This window comes from Pelodiscus sinensis, chromosome 16, assembly GCF_052426305.1.
Source record: "Pelodiscus sinensis isolate ZL-2025 chromosome 16, ASM5242630v1, whole genome shotgun sequence".
Classification (NCBI taxonomy): domain Eukaryota; kingdom Metazoa; phylum Chordata; order Testudines; family Trionychidae; genus Pelodiscus; species Pelodiscus sinensis.
The window spans coordinates 41,323,295-41,340,884 of record NC_143067.1 but is presented as its reverse complement, the minus strand read 5'-3'; the positions used below and the strand labels follow the sequence as shown (position 1 = coordinate 41,340,884).

Sequence of the window (17,590 nt, the reverse complement as noted above, 5' to 3'; positions counted from 1 at the left end):
CTCTGCTCCACGATACTGTAAAAAAACAAGATAAGTTTAAAACATATTTTCTTATTTTTGCCACATCACACAGACATGCTTTACTATGGGGTGAGGTGTCATGGTACTTTAGGGAAACAGGTTTTCTGTTGAGGGAAGTTTAGTAAGGTTCAAAAATCTGGTGTAAAGGAAAGTTATATTCAACTTTTAATACATAGCAGTTCCCATTAATCAAATAACTCTTAGCTTCAGTTATACATTCTATAACCTATTTTATCTTTCACATAGTTATAATTAGTAAACACAAGTGATCATATATTTGGGATTTTTCTGTAGATTTCTCTATTCATTGCGGGATATAAGTAATACCAATTACAAATTAAGAAGTATGTTTCTAGGTGAACAATGCCTTCCATTATGTTACAAATATAATTGTTATTCATATTTCAATATATTTATAGTATTACAAGCCATGTAAAGATGCATGTGGATACAAAACTAAAGTGCTCACTTTAAAACACAGCTGAGCAAATGGATTCTATTATTAAAATGCCAAAATGATATATATTACATTTCCAAATGTAGGTTATAGAGAACCTATCTATTTCAGCATATATCTGTCTGTCTGTGAGTCCATCTGTCTGTGCATCTGAGAGTCCATTTGTTCAAGACCTCATCCTAAACCATAAGAGCCAGGACCACCAAATTTGCTATCTAGCATCCTCTTACCCTAACTTAAACCAAGGTCAGGGGTTGGCTGTGCCTACAAAAAAGGAAGCACCAGGAAAAGTACTATTTCCCATAACATGAAAAGGGAGGGGGCAGAGAGCGGAGGGATGTGAAAAGGAGGGACACAGAGAGAAGTGATGTGAGACTGAGAGAGGCCATTGGGGGCAGCTGCAGCACAAGGAGAGTGGCCAACAGAGTTTGGGCTCCACCGTCTTGCCTGCCAGCACACTCATCAGGATCCCTCTTCCCCAAACCTGGAGCCTGCCCCCCGTGGAGATCCTGCAAACGGGGGGGGGGGGACTGCTAAAGGGGGCAACCTTCCCCAGCCAGCCTAGAGGCCACTGGGAAGCAGCTGGAGGGAGGAGCAGCTGGCAGGGGCACAGCCTCTTAAGACAACCTGAAGGCGATGGATGGGGGTGCTGAAGGCTGGGGGCAGCCCTTGGAGCCCGGCCAGCCACCTGGAGTGCCCTACAAACAGGCTGCAGGGGACCACTGAAGCTCATAGCCCCCAAAGCATCCCCCAAGACCAGCTGCAGGGCTGGGTGAGAGCTGCAGACTGGAGCCAGCAGAACACCCTGCACAAAGGCTGCAGGACTGGAAGGCCACTTCCTGAAGCAAAGCCCCCCAGAGCAGCTGCAGACAGGGGAGGGGTACTAAGAGTACAGGAGCTGACCTCTCCTAGAGAAGATGCAGGCTGGAGGGAGCAGCAGAAGACCAGGGCCTGCACGTCTAACAGAGTGCAGGACCCAGACTCCCCACACACCCTGCAAGCACACAGACCTACCTCTAACCCACAATCCCAGGCTCTGGAGGCTGATGCCTTGTCCATTACAACACTGGAACCCACCTCACCTCCCTACTTTCAGCTGATGCCAGCTCCAGCCATGGGCAAGCTGCTGGTGGCTGCCCTACTGGTCCCAGGACCAGGTATGGGTGGGACCTGTGAACCCAGTCTCCTGAGACCTGCACCACCCACCTGCCTCAACATAGGCCACCACCTTCCCCCTGTCCTAAGCCAGGCACTCCCTACCTCTTCTTACCGCAACCAACACTACACCCTTCATTTTTCGTCAGTTTTTAAAAACACAGTACTTGAAATAAAGCATGTGCAAATTTACTTCCCTTCCCGCCCTCCAAAAAAAAAAAAAAAGACTTCAGTACAAGACCGGAGGAAGACCGGGTACATCTGCTAGAATAAGATAATGCATCAGCCAACGGTAATGAACTCACGATCATCTCTGTTTCTCATATGGAAAAGCAACACCGGGAATACCAATCAGCTTCGGAGTAACACTTCCACCGTCGGACAATAACGGGCATGTACATTCCAAACCTCATCATGGAAAGAGAAAGACTCACCGGAAGTAAGGGCTGATCCCCTTTGCTCACACTCAGGTCATCCGGCATCAGGACCGGTTCATTTTTCTTTTCAATTGATTGACATGTACTTGAACAGGTTAACTTTGGCAGGGTAAACTGGCTCTTCCCGGAGCCCGCGCTGAGCGACGCCTCCTGGGAGTAGGAGTGGAGAAACGCTCTGACCCCATCGATGCCCACGAAGTGCGAGACGGGAACTCCGCTGAAAGTCCCACTCGAGGAGTCCAACAGCTGCGACTCGCGCCACCGCCGGAGCCGCAGGGCCACCAGCGCTATGACGAAGGTGAGGAAGACGCAGGACACGGACGCCACCGCGATCACCAGGTACAAGGTGAGGCCGGACTGCGGCTGCGCGGGAGCCGAGAGGCTGCTCAGGTCCGACAGGAGCTCGGGGATGCTGTCAGCCACCGCCACCGTGACAGTGACGGTGGCCGAGAGAGGGGGCTGCCCGTTGTCCTTCACCAGCACCACCAGGCTCTGCTTCAGGCCGTCCCTGTCCACAAAGTAGCGCGCTGTCCGCACCTCGCCGCTGTGGACTCCGACCGAGAAGAGCCCCGGCTCCGTGGCCTTCAGCAGCTGGTAGGAGAGCCAGGCGTTCTGCCCGGAGTCCGCATCCACCGCCACCACCTTGGTGACCAGGTAGCCCGGCTCGGAGGAGCGAGGGGCCAGCTCCACTCCCGTGGAGCCATCGCTGGGGGAGGCGGGGTGCAGGATGTGCGGGCTGTTGTCATTCTGGTCCAGCACCAAGAGCCTGACGGAGACATTGCTGCGGAGCGGCGGGGACCCCCCGTCCCGAGCCTGCACCCGGAACCGAAGCTCCCGCAGCTGCTCGTAGTCGAAGGAGCGCAGCGCGTACACAGCCCCGGTCTCCGAGTTAATGGAGACGGCGGAGGAGAGCGGAGCTTCGCGGCCCTCGCCCTCCAGCAGAGAGTAAGTCACTCGGGCGTTCTCTCCCCAGTCGCGGTCAGTGGCCCTCACGGAGCACACGGAGGCCCCGCTGGGGTTGTTCTCGGGGATGGACACGGTGTAGGATGTCTGGCTGAAGACGGGCGCGTTGTCGTTTATGTCCGAAAGTTGCACTGAGATGCTTGTGGTGGAGGATAACGGGGGAGTCCCGCGGTCTGTGGCTGTGACCGTCACATTGTAACCCGAGACCCGCTCCCGGTCCAGGGCTCTGTCAGTCACCAAGCTGTAGTAATTGTCCAATGTCTTCTGCAAGCGGAACGGCAGATTGGCTGCGATGGAGCACGTGACCTCTCCATTCCGACCTGAATCTTCATCTCTGATGTTCAGTAGCGCAATCAGTGTTCCAGGCGGGCTGTCCTCCCTGACTGAGCTGAAGAGAGACGTCATTGTGATGGTGGGAACGTTATCATTGACATCGATCACAGTAACCAGGACTTTGGACCTGGCCGAGAGGTCTCCACTGTCCTTGGCTTGAACCTCCATCTCATACGACGCAGCTTCCTCATAGTCCAGGTTCCCCGCCGTCGATATTTCTCCCGTTCTGGCGTCCACGCGGAACACCTGCGACGCTTTGTCTTTCAGTTTCCGGAGCGAGTAGGTGAGCGCCGAGTGCATCGCTTCGTCCGGGTCGGTGGCGTTCACTGTCAGCAGCAGGGACCCGACGGGCACGTTTTCCAGAACACTCACTGTATAGACCGGCTGGCTGAAAGCTGGCGCGTTGTCATTGGCGTCCAGGACAACGACGCGGACCCGCGCGGTGCCGGACCTGACGGGATCCCCCCCGTCCGTGGCTGTGAGGATTAGATCGTGAACGGCTCGTTCTTCTCGGTCCAGAGGCTTTTGCAGCACCAGGTCCAGGTGTCCGTCCCCATCGGCTCCCGCCTGCGCCTCCAGAGAGAAGTGCTCGTTGCTGCTGAGCTGATACCCCTGCAGGGAATTGGTGCCCACGTCCGGATCCTGCGCCTCCTCCAGCGGGTACCGGGTTCCCACGGCGGTTGTCTCACTGATTCTAAATTCGAACTGAGCTTCCAGGAAGCGGGGCGCATTGTCGTTAATATCCGTTATTTCAACGTCAACTATGACAAGCCTCACTTTATCCTCAACAAGAACCTCTAGATGCAACAGACACCTCTCTAGCCGGCCACATATTTGCTCTCTGTCCATTCTCTCTGTGGTGATTAAATGGCCGCTCTTAAGATTCAGAGCAAAATAGGGAGTCCTACCTGTGGAAACAATACGGACTCCGCTGTCTGGGAGCTCCTGTAGATCCAGTCCCAGATCCTTTAGGAGATTTCCCACGAAAGAGCCTTTCTGCATTTCCTCAGGAATCGAGTAGCGAATTTCCCCAGCCACTGTCTGCCAAGCGATAAGCAAAACAAAGCAGACCAGAGACCGCCCTGGTCCGCTGCCCAGCCCGGCTTTAGCCGCCATTTCCAGATCTCTGAATTAGAAATCGCAGAATCGCAATCCCCGGCGCCGAAACGTTTATTGGTCTGGTTTTGGAGATACTAGTTCAAGTTACAATTCGCTGCGGGTTTCATTCCTGCAGCCGTGAGTGTGAAGGCTCCGTTCTAGTGTCCTAGCGCTCTGAGCTGCGGCTGGGCTAGGCTGGGTCTCTGACTGCATTTCTCCGCTCACTGGTGCACAGCGGCATCCAGAGTCTCAATCCATAACTGCAACAGCGCCGATAAATATTTTGAAAATTGTCTTTCAATAGGTACTTTTGACCGGTTCCATATGCTTTAGGGAATCCTCTAACTACGTAATAAACGTGCAAATATGTCTACGCCAGATGGCGTACTTAGTATTAACTATACCCCCATCATGATGTAGTAATTTCATACAAATGTGTTCAACGAGCGAAACTATTCCGCTCTCTCCCTCCGCTTCAGACTGGGGATAACTCACAACTATGTTTCATACTAGGAACAGGTCAAATCATTCCAATTTACACGTTTCACATATGAATGCGTAAGGAACATTCTTTCATTCTCTTTCCATAGATATTTTTCTCCCATCTTTTGAGATTGCACCATTAATGTATTTACTTTTCATTCGTATGTTATTTTTTCACCAGAACAAAAATGTATTTGCACTGCTCTAAGAAATTTTGCACATATAAAATTCAGTGTAAGCAAAAGCAAATCCAGCAGGATCTACTACCCCCGGAAAGGAAGACTCATATTCCTAGGAAATTAAAATATCTATAAGAAGACTATAAGAATGGCCATATTGGGTCACACCAAAGTCCATCTAGCCCATTGTCCTCTCTGCGGACAGCGGCCAATGCCATATGCCGCAGTGAGAGTGAACAGAACAGGTAATCCTCACGTGATCCCTTTCCCGTAATCCATTCCCAGCCTCTAACCAAGCCTAAAGACAAATTCCTACCTATTCTGGCTATTCCTCACCAACAAGGTTCTTTCTTAAGAGCCCCTGAAAACTTTTTGTTGCATGCCCTAAAGATCATCAGATTTGGAGGTTGATACAGGTTTGCAAGGGGAAGGACATTTACAGAAAAATACCCTGACGTCATCGTCCCTCCCCTTTCTCTAATTTACCCTGCTGTGACTCCAGTTCCAGTGCTTTCGCCTTTTCCAGTTAAGCCAGCACATCACACTCATTGCAGGAGAAATGATCTCTCATGTAAACTGGTCTCAAGTAACAGGAATGTGTAGTTGATTTTGAGCACCTTAAGCTCCACTTAGAAATCAAAAGACAGGCAATGCAGATAATGGAAAAAGGAAACGTTTGTCGCTAGTTGCTTTGTTTTAGATGGCTTATTAAGGCTCTAATACTCTGACAGGGGTGAACAGAAGGAAAAAGAGCGAAACAAAGGCAGGAATGAGAGGGAGAGCAAACTGTAAGAGCCCAGAAATTAAACTACTATCCTAGAACCATATTTTAATGTTTAGGGAATATTTAATCACCTGATCAGAACATTTGTCTATGTATGTAACTATACTTATTTCTGTTTCACTTTATTGTCCCATGCAATAAAGTGGATGAGGCACATTCTTTATGGTTGCATTCTGATTAATGCCCATTCCAAGTCGAAGGGCGAGGAAGATAAGATAACGTGGAAATAGTAATGTATCAACAAGAGACATATGCATTCAAACTCCTTAGTGATACCGTATCTCCTTTGCACTAATAGTGCATCTTGACATACCACACTCATTAGGAAGTCAATGGTTTTTAATTTCTCCCAGCAATTAACATGGTAACAGCACATGAAACCATTTATTTAAAAAGAGGTCTTAACTGAAGACAAGTGTCATTATATAAAATAAAATAAAAACTATAAAATGCATTAATAAGATAATTACTCAAGCAAGAATCATATATAAAGCAGCCCAGTGTCTGTAATGCTGAAATGCTGGCTGTTCCCTCTGGGGGGTGCTGTTGCCTGAAATGCTGGCTGTTCCCTCTGGGCAGCCATGCTGCATGCCAAGTGCAGGGCCCAAATGGCTGCTTGTGCCACTTGCTCCCCTGTGGCAGCTCCGCTGAGCAGTGCAGAAGTTGACTGAGCAGTGCAGAAGTCAGCCAAACACCACGGCAGGAGGTGAAAGGGGACAAGGCGGTGACGAGCGGCGTGACAGCAGCTCCAGGCCCTGACCCTGGGCATGAACATCATCACCCCACCCCCCTTCGCCTCCCGCCACAGTACTCGGCTGACTTCTGCACTGCTCAGCCAGGTCACTGCATGGGAGCAAGTGGCACAAGCGACCGTTTGGGCTCCACACCCCTCATGCAGCATGGGGAGTGCAGCATTTGGGCTCCAAGTCCTGAGTGAGAGGCAGGAGGGGGAGGAGAAGAGAAAGAGAGAGACAGAGAGAGAGGCAGGAGGCAGAGGAGAGCTGAGGGGGAGGGGCGAGGCAGGAGGAGAAGGAGAGCCAGAAAGAGAGAGACTGAGGGAGAGCCAGGAGGCTCAGGAGAGAAGATAGATGTGGAGGAGAGACCTGAAAATCCCGTTTTATGAAGGGCTAATTGGCTAGTTTATAATAAATAGCACAGTGCTAAGACGGTCAAGCCAGCTATTTTGGGCAGAATTTGAACCTTTTCAAAACATAGACACCCTAGCGCACCAAAACAGAAACTCACCGTAAGGCTCGCATCAGTCTCAGGGGCAGAATTACCGTTCACAGGCAGCATTCCCGAGTTGTCTCTGTAAACAATATTCTCCTCTGAGAAGTTCTGAACAGTTGATTTTAGGAGACTAAACGTCTTAATTCCGGAGTCTGCGGCTAAACACAGGTTGTAGCTGTACGGCAAAGTCCCCTCGCAGTAGCCTGGTGGGAATCCGGGACCCGCCTTGGAATTATCGGAACCCAAACATCGCAAACCCGAGCAATTCGCAGCCTTTCGCAATCTCATCGCAATGGCCAGTGTCACCGTCAGGAGGAAGAGAAACGAGACCAAGGCCAAGGCCAACACCAGGTAGAACTGCAAATCAGACTGCGGCGCCGACTCAGCCGACCGGTCGCTCATTTCCGGAAGAGCCTCTTGGAAGTTCTCGGCGAACACCAGGCTCAGAGTCACGGTGGCGGAGAGAGGCGGCTGCCCGTTGTCCTTCACCAGGGCGACCAGCCGGTGCTTCACCGCATCTCTGTCCGCAAAGGCGCGGGCGGTCCGGATCTCCCCGCTGTGCAGCCCCAGCCGGAAGAGCGCCGGCTCCGTGGCCTGTAGCACATGGTAGGAGAGCCAGGCGTTGTGTCCCGAGTCCGCATCCACCGCCACCACCTTCGTCACCAGATAACCTGCCTCGGCCGAGCGAGGGACCATCTCGAACACGGCCGAGCCCTCGGGCCCGAGCGAGGGATACAGGATGCGAGGGGCGTTGTCGTTCCGATCCAGGATAAACACGCTGACGGTGACGTTGCTGCTGAGAGGCGGCGACCCGCCGTCTTCGGCTCTCACTTGCAGCTCGAACGCCCGGAACTGCTCGTAGTCGAAGGAGCGCTGGGCGTACAGCGCTCCGGTCTGGGAGTTGATGGACACGTAGGAGGAGACAGGCAGCTTCTGGATGCTGCTGCGCAGGATGGAGTAAGTGACCCGGGCGTTGCCGTCCAGATCCCGGTCTGAGGCTTTGACGCTCAAAATGGAGGCCCCCGAGGGGTTGTTCTCGGGCACGTAGGCGCTGTAGGAAGGTTTCTCGAAGACAGGGGCGTTGTCATTGACATCCGAGATCTGCAAGAGGATGGTTTTCTGGGTGGAGAGCGGGGGGGAGCCCTTGTCTGTGGCCGTGATTGTGATGTTGTACTCCGGGGCCCGCTCCCTGTCCAGGGGTAGGTCAGTGACTATTTTATAGTAGTTAGCAGAGGAGGACACTATTTTAAAAGGCAAAGTGTTTTCAATGTGACAGGTGACGTCTCCATTATCTGCAGCATCCAGGTCACGAACTTTAATGAGAGCGGTCACTGTGCCTGGAAGTGCGTCTTCTGGGATGGGGCTGGACACGGATGTGAGCGTCACTTCCGGGGCGTTGTCGTTCTCATCAAGAATTTCGATCTGAACTTTGCAGTGAGCAGCTTGTCCTCCGCCATCCCTGGCTTCTACGCGCATGGTGTGTGTGTTTGCTTTCTCAAAATCCAGGGTCCCTGTATTTGTAATTCTTCCATCCACAGGATCTAAATTAAATAGTTTACGAGCATTCTCTTTAATGTTGCTAAAAGTGTATGTGATTTGCGCATTCAGCCCTTCGTCCTGGTCTGTGGCTTTCACCTGAAGCACCAGGGAGCCCGTTGGCAGATTTTCTCTTACGCTGACTTTGTAGGTCTCTTCAGTAAATAGAGGGGGGTTGTCATTAATGTCAGTAACATTGATCCTAATCTGAACGGTCCCGGTTCTCACCGGGTCTCCCCCGTCCACGGCCGTCAGGATCAAGTGATAAGAGTTTTGCTTTTCCCGATCCAAAGGCTTTTCCAAAATTAACTCGGCATATTTGTTTTCATCTGGACTCTCCTTCAGTGACAGGATAAAATGCGGGTTCTTGCTGAGCTGGTAACTCCGCAGTGAGTTGACCCCAACGTCTGGGTCGTGCGCAGATTCTAGAGGAAATCGGGCACCCGGCAGTGCGGATTCAATAATTTCCAGATCGATGTTGTCTGTCTTGAACCGCGGGGCGTTATCATTAATGTCCTGGATCGCTACAGTCACATGGAAAACGTTCAGAGGGTTTTCCACCACCGTTTCCAGCGTCAGCACACAAAGCGGAGTCTCCCCGCAGATCTCCTCCCGGTCTATGCGGCCATTCACAGACAAGTCCCCGTTCTCCCCATTCACACTGAAATGCTGCTGTTCCGAACTGACACGGAGCCTCCGCAGCGGCAGCTCCCTCAGCTCCAGCCCCAGATCCTGGGCGAGGTTCCCCACGAGGGAGCCTTTGGCCATTTCCTCGGGGATCGAGTAGCGAGTCTGCTCCGGGGCCGCGCGGCAGAACAAAGGGAAGAAGCAGGCGAGGAGCAGTACTTGCCGTGGGGCCGCCCGGCCCGGCGCCCGGCGCCTGGTCTCCATCCCGTGCACTTCCACGTACGCTCTCTTCTATATTTCGTGCAAAACAGCGCTTACAAATCCGGATATATGGTCTATACCCCAAGTAAGGAAGAGAAAACTCATTCGGCTTCTGAGGCTAATTGAGCACCAGGGTCCGGAGTGAGGCGTTCTCCGAGCCGGCGGCGTTTCTCTGCGTTGTTTTCCCTGTGATTGTGCTGTATTACCGAGAAATTCCGCTGCTGCAGTCTGTAAGAGACCTCTGGCTGGAGCTCCGCGCCGCGTTGGCCAGCAGCGACACTCTGAGCTCAGCCGGAGAACTGCAGCTCGCAGCACTAAAGACGTAATAAATCTACTGTGTGTAATGTAAATGTGATAACATTATTCTCAATCCAGTCAGTTCTTGAACTGGGTCTTAAACGGTTCGTCCGAACACCCAATAATAATGCTGCTGCTCTATAATTTATAGCAGCATTCTCTTTTGTATTTATCAACGTTGATTTGCTTCCAAATTAAGTGTAATCCTTATGTTTTATTATTGCATTTCCTCCCAAGAGCCAGGCCCCCGCCTCTGAAGACAGAGCTGCCTCCTGGAATAGCACAGAGGTAAGGGTAGCAGAACCGCAACCCCCCCCCCCCCCACAATAACCTGCTGATCTCTCCTCTATAACTCTTCCGTGAGTCAGCCCCTGCACAATTCCTAGAAGGTGACATTTCAGATTGAAATAACCGAAATCATTACATTTACATTTTAAAAAAATTGACCGAACTGGACGTGAATTTGGTAGGAACAACCATGGCCAGGGGAGTGAACGAGTCACTTAAATAGTTCCTCTAATTTAGATGTATCCTGGAGAGAGCCTTGAAAGTCAGTACAAGTACTCTGAATTTGATTTGCCATTGAATAGGCAGCCAGCGTGTCATTGGGATGATGGGTTCAAGTTGATTTCCTTTCCTGAGAGTACCTGTGTTAACTATTTATCGTTTTAAAGGGCACTTTGGTTTTAAATACAGATAATTGCGGTTGATTCTGAGGTTACAAATTCATCTGTCTCTGTGGCTAAATCTTGCTACTTCCTGTTGGATGCAGCAATTGGGCTGGGCAAAGATAGCAAGAAAGTATTTTTTTTTTATCGTCGTTCACTGCTATTTGGAAACCTAGGCGTATAGAAAAGTCTAGCAGGCTCGTGAGGGCACATAATGTCTTTACACTCGTAAGACAGGACGTGAAGTATTGATGCATTCTAGCCAGGTGTCACAGGGGCTTCTGTAACCCACAGACCTTATGTCCCCTGTAGTATCCTCAGACCACTACAGTCTTAGTCAACAGCCAGATAGCTTTTAGCTCATGTGACAGGGGCTCTTACACTAAGATGCAGAGTTCCTAGATTCAATTCCAACAGGCGTTCCACTCCCTTTACCTACTATCAATATTTTATTATCACCAGATGTAACGTCACTTAACATAAATGAGCCAAATTATGAGAAAATGGCTGTCATGCTTTCTGTCCCTAAAGAAAACTGCGAATGTCTGGGCCTTGAAATGACATGAACAAATGTAAAATACATTTTCTTGCTCTAAGTAATTTTTTATGCAAAGGTTTTTCAAAGTTGGCTTTAAAGATATTTCCCTCCTCCACTGTAATGTTGTACCAAAAAAGAGGCGCCTCACCCTGAATATACAAACTTTGGTAGATCGAACGATATTTTATTTTATTCCCTCACAAATACTGTAACACAAAAGTTAGTAACTTGAACAGGATTCGAATAGAAGCCGCTTTCAGAAGAGTATTCGGTGTTAGAAAAATGCGGATTCCTTAGGAATTCCGGTTGAATTCTTGATAAAAACCCATTCTAGAACGTTACAATGAATTGTGTTTCTTCGGCTCGCGCCCTAACAAAGACGGTTTTTAAAATATGAACTGGAGTATGACACACTTGAATAACAAAAACATCACAGTTTCATCTCCTATTGTTGTATGACTGATTCTAATTAGATTCTAATTCTTCCTTTTCCGACTATTTACGGAATTCCGAACGGAAATCACTACCAAGATCACAGAAAGACACAACAGCAGGATTTCCCCGAGTGTTCGCTCTGCACAAGAGCTGCTACCAGTACCCACTGAATAAAACTGTAATTTGATCCGTGAAAACATTTAAAAAAACAACCAAGGAAAACTTACCCGACCAAATGCCTCCTTCCCCTCATTATTCTTCAAGTTCTCTGCAATTAAGAGGTCTTCCGCATTCTCATCAATCGGCCGATTAGTGAGGGTATTTGAATAGTTTAATTCTGACTGGGTACACTGACTCTTCCCGGAGCCCGCGCTGAGCGACGCCTCCTGGGAGTAGGAGTGGAGAAACGCTCTGACCCCATCGATGCCCACGAAGTGCGAGACGGGAACTCCGCTGAAAGTCCCGCTCGAGGAGTCCAACAGCTGCGACTCGCGCCACCGCCGGAGCCGCAGGGCCACCAGCGCTATGACGAAGGTGAGGAAGACGCAGGACACGGACGCCACCGCGATCACCAGGTACAAGGTGAGGCCGGACTGCGGCTGCGCGGGAGCCGAGAGGCTGCTCAGGTCCGACAGGAGCTCGGGGATGCTGTCAGCCACCGCCACCGTGACAGTGACGGTGGCCGAGAGAGGGGGCTGCCCGTTGTCCTTCACCAGCACCACCAGGCTCTGCTTCAGGCCGTCCCTGTCCACAAAGTAGCGCGCTGTCCGCACCTCGCCGCTGTGGACTCCGACCGAGAAGAGCCCCGGCTCCGTGGCCTTCAGCAGCTGGTAGGAGAGCCAGGCGTTCTGCCCGGAGTCCGCATCCACCGCCACCACCTTGGTGACCAGGTAGCCCGGCTCGGAGGAGCGAGGGGCCAGCTCCACTCCCGTGGAGCCATCGCTGGGGGAGGCGGGGTGCAGGATGTGCGGGCTGTTGTCATTCTGGTCCAGCACCAAGAGCCTGACCGAGACATTGCTGCGGAGCGGCGGGGACCCCCCGTCCCGAGCCTGCACCCGGAACCGAAGCTCCCGCAGCTGCTCGTAGTCGAAGGAGCGCAGCGCGTACACAGCCCCGGTCTCCGAGTTAATGGACACGGCGGAGGAGAGCGGAGCTTCGCGGCCCTCGCCCTCCAGCAGAGAGTAAGTCACTCGGGCGTTCTCCCCCCAGTCGCGGTCAGTGGCCCTCATGGAGCACACGGAGGCCCCGCTGGGGTTGTTCTCGGGGATGGACACAGTGTAGGATGTCTGGCTGAAGATGGGCGCGTTGTCGTTTATGTCGGAAAGTTGCACTGAGATGCTTGTGGTGGAGGATAACGGGGGAGTCCCGCGGTCTGTGGCTGTGACCGTCACATTGTAACCCGAGACCCGCTCCCGGTCCAGGGCTCTGTCAGTCACCAAGCTGTAGTAATTGTCCAATGTCTTCTGCAAGCGGAACGGCAGATTGGCTGCGATGGAGCACGTGACCTCTCCATTCGGGCCTGAATCTCGATCGTGGAAATTGAAGAGGGCGATCACAGTTCCCGGCGGGCTGTCCTCACTCACTGAGCTGGTGAGGGAGGTGACTGTGATTTCCGGCAGATTGTCATTGACATCGATCACAGTAACCAGGACTTTGGACCTGGCCGAGAGGTCTCCACTGTCCTTGGCTTGAACCTCCATCTCATACGACGCAGCTTCCTCATAGTCCAGGTTCCCCGCCGTCGATATTTCTCCCGTTCTGGCGTCCACGCGGAACACCTGCGACGCTTTGTCTTTCAGTTTCCGGAGCGAGTAGGTGAGCGCCGAGTGCATCGCTTCGTCCGGGTCGGTGGCGTTCACTGTCAGCAGCAGGGACCCGACGGGCACGTTTTCCAGAACACTCACTGTATAGACCGGCTGGCTGAAAGCTGGCGCGTTGTCATTGGCGTCCAGGACAACGACGCGGACCCGCGCGGTGCCGGACCTGACGGGATCCCCCCCGTCCGTGGCTGTGAGGATTAGATCGTGAACGGCTCGTTCTTCCCGATCCAGAGGCTTTTGCAGCACCAGGTCCAGGTGTCCGTCCGTATCGGCTCCCGCCTGCGCCTCCAGAGAGAAGTGCTCGTTGCTGCTGAGCTGATACCCCTGCAGGGAATTGGTGCCCACGTCCGGATCCTGCGCCTCCTCCAGCGGGTACCGGGTTCCCACGGCGGTTGTCTCACTGATTCTAAATTCGAATTGAGCTTCCTGGAAGCGGGGAGCATTGTCGTTAATATCCGTTATTTCAACGTCAACTCCGAAAACCTTCATTGTGTCCTCTACTATAATTTCAAAATGTAGGAGGCACGTCGCCATCTGGCCACAGATCTGCTCCCTGTCTGCTCTTTCCGCGCAATACAAATGGCCGCTTCTCAGATTCAGAGTAAAATATTGAGTCCTACCTCTGCCAACAAGGCGCACTCCGCGGCCTGCGAGCTCCTTTAGGTCCAGCCCCAGGTCCTGAGCGATATTCCCCACGAAAGCGCCTTTCGGCAGCTCCTCGGCAATCGAATATCGAATCTGTCCAGAAACTGCCTCCCAAACCCGGAGCAATATGAGGCAGAGCAGAGCTCGTCCTTTGTTTCCCCGCAGCATGTTTATATTTGCCATTTCCTACTCCAAGCAGGCATCTGAAATTGAACCAGCAGGCAGCGTTTGGAAACAGACAATCTTCCTTTTTCTGGGTTCTAATCCAAGCCGAGTGAGGGGGATTTATTCGGCGGTGCTGGAGTTAGAAGATAATTTGACTCCTGTTCTGTGCTGTGAAACAGAGACTGGTCTGTCTGCTTGATTTCTCCTTGCATTCCTCTCCTCCAGTGGTGAACAGCGGCGCTCACAGTCTTAACTAATAATTGCATGTGATGAGATAAATGAGGCTGATTTTCTGTGTGTGCCAGTTAATTTTTCAGCACTGCATATACTTTTGATATCCTAATAAAAGTATATTTTAAAACTGAGCACAGAAAGCAAAACTCTATACTGTTAAAAGTAATTACCAGAACACAGGATGGATTTCTGAGTGGAGAACGGGGGTGCCTTTGTCTCTGGTTATCACTGGAGTATACTCCAATGACCTTTCTCTGCCCAAAGGTGTTCTCTGTGACCATCTTATAATAATTATTCGTAAAGGATATTATTTGATACATTTGACCTTTATTTGGCATTTGACCTTTCCGTTTTCTCCTGCATCCTGGACAGATACACAAATCAGAGCTATCCTGTCCAAGAGAGACTTGGGCTGGATTCTGATGCAGATATCAGCGATGGGAAGGGAGGAGTGATGGATTCTCCTTCTGATTATCAATAACCACTCCAAATGGCTGTGGGCAGCCATTTCCCCTCTGTTTTTGGCTTCCCAAGATGTATGTATTCGACCTTCTTCCTCATTCCTTGCTTTCACCTGCAGTACAAAGAATTCTTTTGGTAGATTTTCTCCCTGACTTTGTAGACCTGTTCAGTGAATATATATTTACTTCAAACCATTTCTCTGGTGTATTCAGATCATTTTGAATGATAATCCTATCCTCCAAAGCACTTACAAACCCTCCTATCTTGATATTGTCCACAGAATTCATAAGTGTCCTTTCTATTATCCCATCATTGATGAAGATATTGAACAAATCTGCAACCAAAACTGATCACTGTGGGACCCCACTCATTATGTCCCTCAGACATGACAGGGAACCATTGATAAATACTCTCTGAGGATGGTTTTCTAGCTAATTATGCATCCACCTTTTAGCAGGAGTAGCCTAGATTCACCTCAGTGTTCAGGAAAACAGATGACAGCTGGGTTTAAGGAATGACTGGCACAAGCACAGGCTGGAAGCAGAAAGCATGGAAATGGCTTTCTTGGGGGAGAACAAGGAGGAAGGGCCTATCACACTACAGCACACTTCCCTTCAGAAGTTGGAACCAAAAATAGTATTTTTGATTCTCAGCAGTCCTCTGCTGCCTCACAAATAGGTGTGAAACTCACTGGGGAAATGTTTGCCTCTGCCCTCTTTAGTGGCTGTGAAGGTCTCAGCCTCATTGATGCCTTATGTGGGAGGTTAATATGGTTCCACACAACAGACTTTTTTATTTCACCCAAATTAGTTTCTTTAAATGGAAACACCAAAAGCTGAACCCTACACTAGAATCATGTTAAACTTGTGAAATCAAGCACTCATAATAAAGGAAATGCCAGAATTAAAGTTGCTTAAGTGTCGCAAAATGTGGAAGTTGTGTAATAAATGGGGTATTACAGGAAGGGAAAGGGTGCTTTCCATTGAATTCCACCCTGGATAAATGGATTTTATACCTGCATCTCCAACAAAGTTCTTAGGTGGATGGGCAAGTCACTTAAACCAAACTTTTCACAGATGGCCATTCATAGCATGTTCATCGTCTTCTCAAAGTTTAATTTCAGATAACGGGGACCTGATTTACAGAAGTACTGATCATTCTCAACCACAACTGAAAAAAGCAGGAGCAGTGATTTGAACATATACCATTATTTTCAATAATTGGGGAAAAGTTTCAGACTATGGTCATTATCAGAAATGGCTAAACTATTTTCCTCCAAATTTTCCAGAAAGATTCACTATGATTTAGAGATTTGACACTATCAGAACATAATGTTAAAACAAATCACAAAATTGTAAGCAAATGAAAATAAGGTAAGAAAATAATGAGAAAATCTAAATTTACACTTTTCTGAGTATTCCGACTAAAACCAACTTTTACATATCAGAAATTAGAAACACCTGAGAAAATAAGACAGTGGCAAAATTCCATAAAACAAATAAAAATATAAATACTGTTGCAATATAAAATGCTTTAAAAATCTAGAAATGCCATAGATAAAATTTTTGATGACACTTTAAAGCTATTAGTTTTGCATATTATTATTAAATTATATGACCAAACCCCTTTTCCATGCAGGCCCTGTCTCATTCAGTGTACAAGTCAAGGTAGTTTGCTATTTAATGTTATACTCTTTATTCACTCTCTGGTCTCCTGCCTCATTCCTGCATGATCCCTCCAGATTGTTGCCATTTTCACAGCACATGGTTCAACTTCTGCATTCCCTGAGTCCTTGCTCGGTTCATTGCAGAACTCTGACTCATCCATTGTTCTATTTATGGGCTCTGACTGAGGCATGGTCTCTTAATAAAAAGCAGCATCTGACCATGAAAGAATATGCAGTACTATAATGTATTTTTACAACAGGGCTGCATTTGCAATCTTAAGTTTGGCATTTCCACACTATAAAATGTGTCAGCTGGCAACCTATTTTATTTTTAACACATCTGTTTGTGTGACTGTGACACTTAACCAGAAAGTATTAAGCATTCGGCAGGATAACTGTCCAAAATTCAACATTTAGGGACATACCAATAGATAACATTTAAGCTTTATCAAGGGAAGTTTGAAGTCACAGGATTGAGATCCCATTCCTAAATTGGAACACCTTGAATACAAACATTAGACCATAACATAGGGCTATTTCTTAAAGACTCTTTACAACTACAAAGCTCCCCATCTCTACCATGACTCTGATCTCAGAAACTGTATTCATGTCTCTCTGTGTACTGATCCTTTAACCAATACTCTACCTATTTTTTCTAATAAATTGTAGTTTAGTTAATAAGAATTGGCTGTAAACATGTCTTGGGTAAGATCTGAAATATTAATTAACTTGGGAAACAATGTGGCTGATCCTTTGGGATTGGTAGAATTTTTTTTTATATGCTGAATAAGATTTTCAGTAATCACAGTTGATCTGGGTGCCTGGGTGGAGATTTCAGAATTGGTTGCTTTTTAAAGGAGCTGTGTTGTTGGCTTCTGGGTAACAAATAATGTATTACTGAAGCTGTTTTGTGCTGGCTTGGTGATTGTTTGCCCCCATTCTTTGCAGAGCACCCTAAATAAGTGAGTAACTCCAGTGTGAATCCCTCTGACAGATCACAATGAAAAACCAGGGATTTTTTAATTTTCTTTTTTAACTAGAGAACAAAGAAGTCAGAGCTATTTATGAAGGACATGTGAAAAGTTTTATCTAGAAA

The 17,590-nt window shown here is 49.2% G+C and overlaps 1 protein-coding gene across 9 annotated transcripts in view; it reads right to left on the bottom strand.

Moving 5' to 3' along the window:
• Nucleotides 1-17,590, bottom strand: part of LOC106731829 (protocadherin gamma-C5-like) — a 237,111-nt gene that overhangs the window by 164,609 nt on the left and 54,912 nt on the right. The window contains exon 1 of one of the 9 annotated variants that reach the window (XM_089769595.1): nucleotides 11,730-15,180. The exons of 6 other annotated variants lie outside the window; for them this stretch is intronic. In XM_089769595.1, coding sequence (XP_089625721.1) covers nucleotides 11,730-14,150 — 2,421 coding nt within the window. In that variant the 5' untranslated portion in view covers nucleotides 14,151-15,180. Of the gene's footprint in view, nucleotides 1-2,067; nucleotides 5,098-7,155; nucleotides 9,916-11,729; nucleotides 15,181-17,590 lie in introns of those variants that run through there. 2 more of the 9 variants (XM_089769601.1, XM_089769599.1) reach the window with 2 other exon arrangements.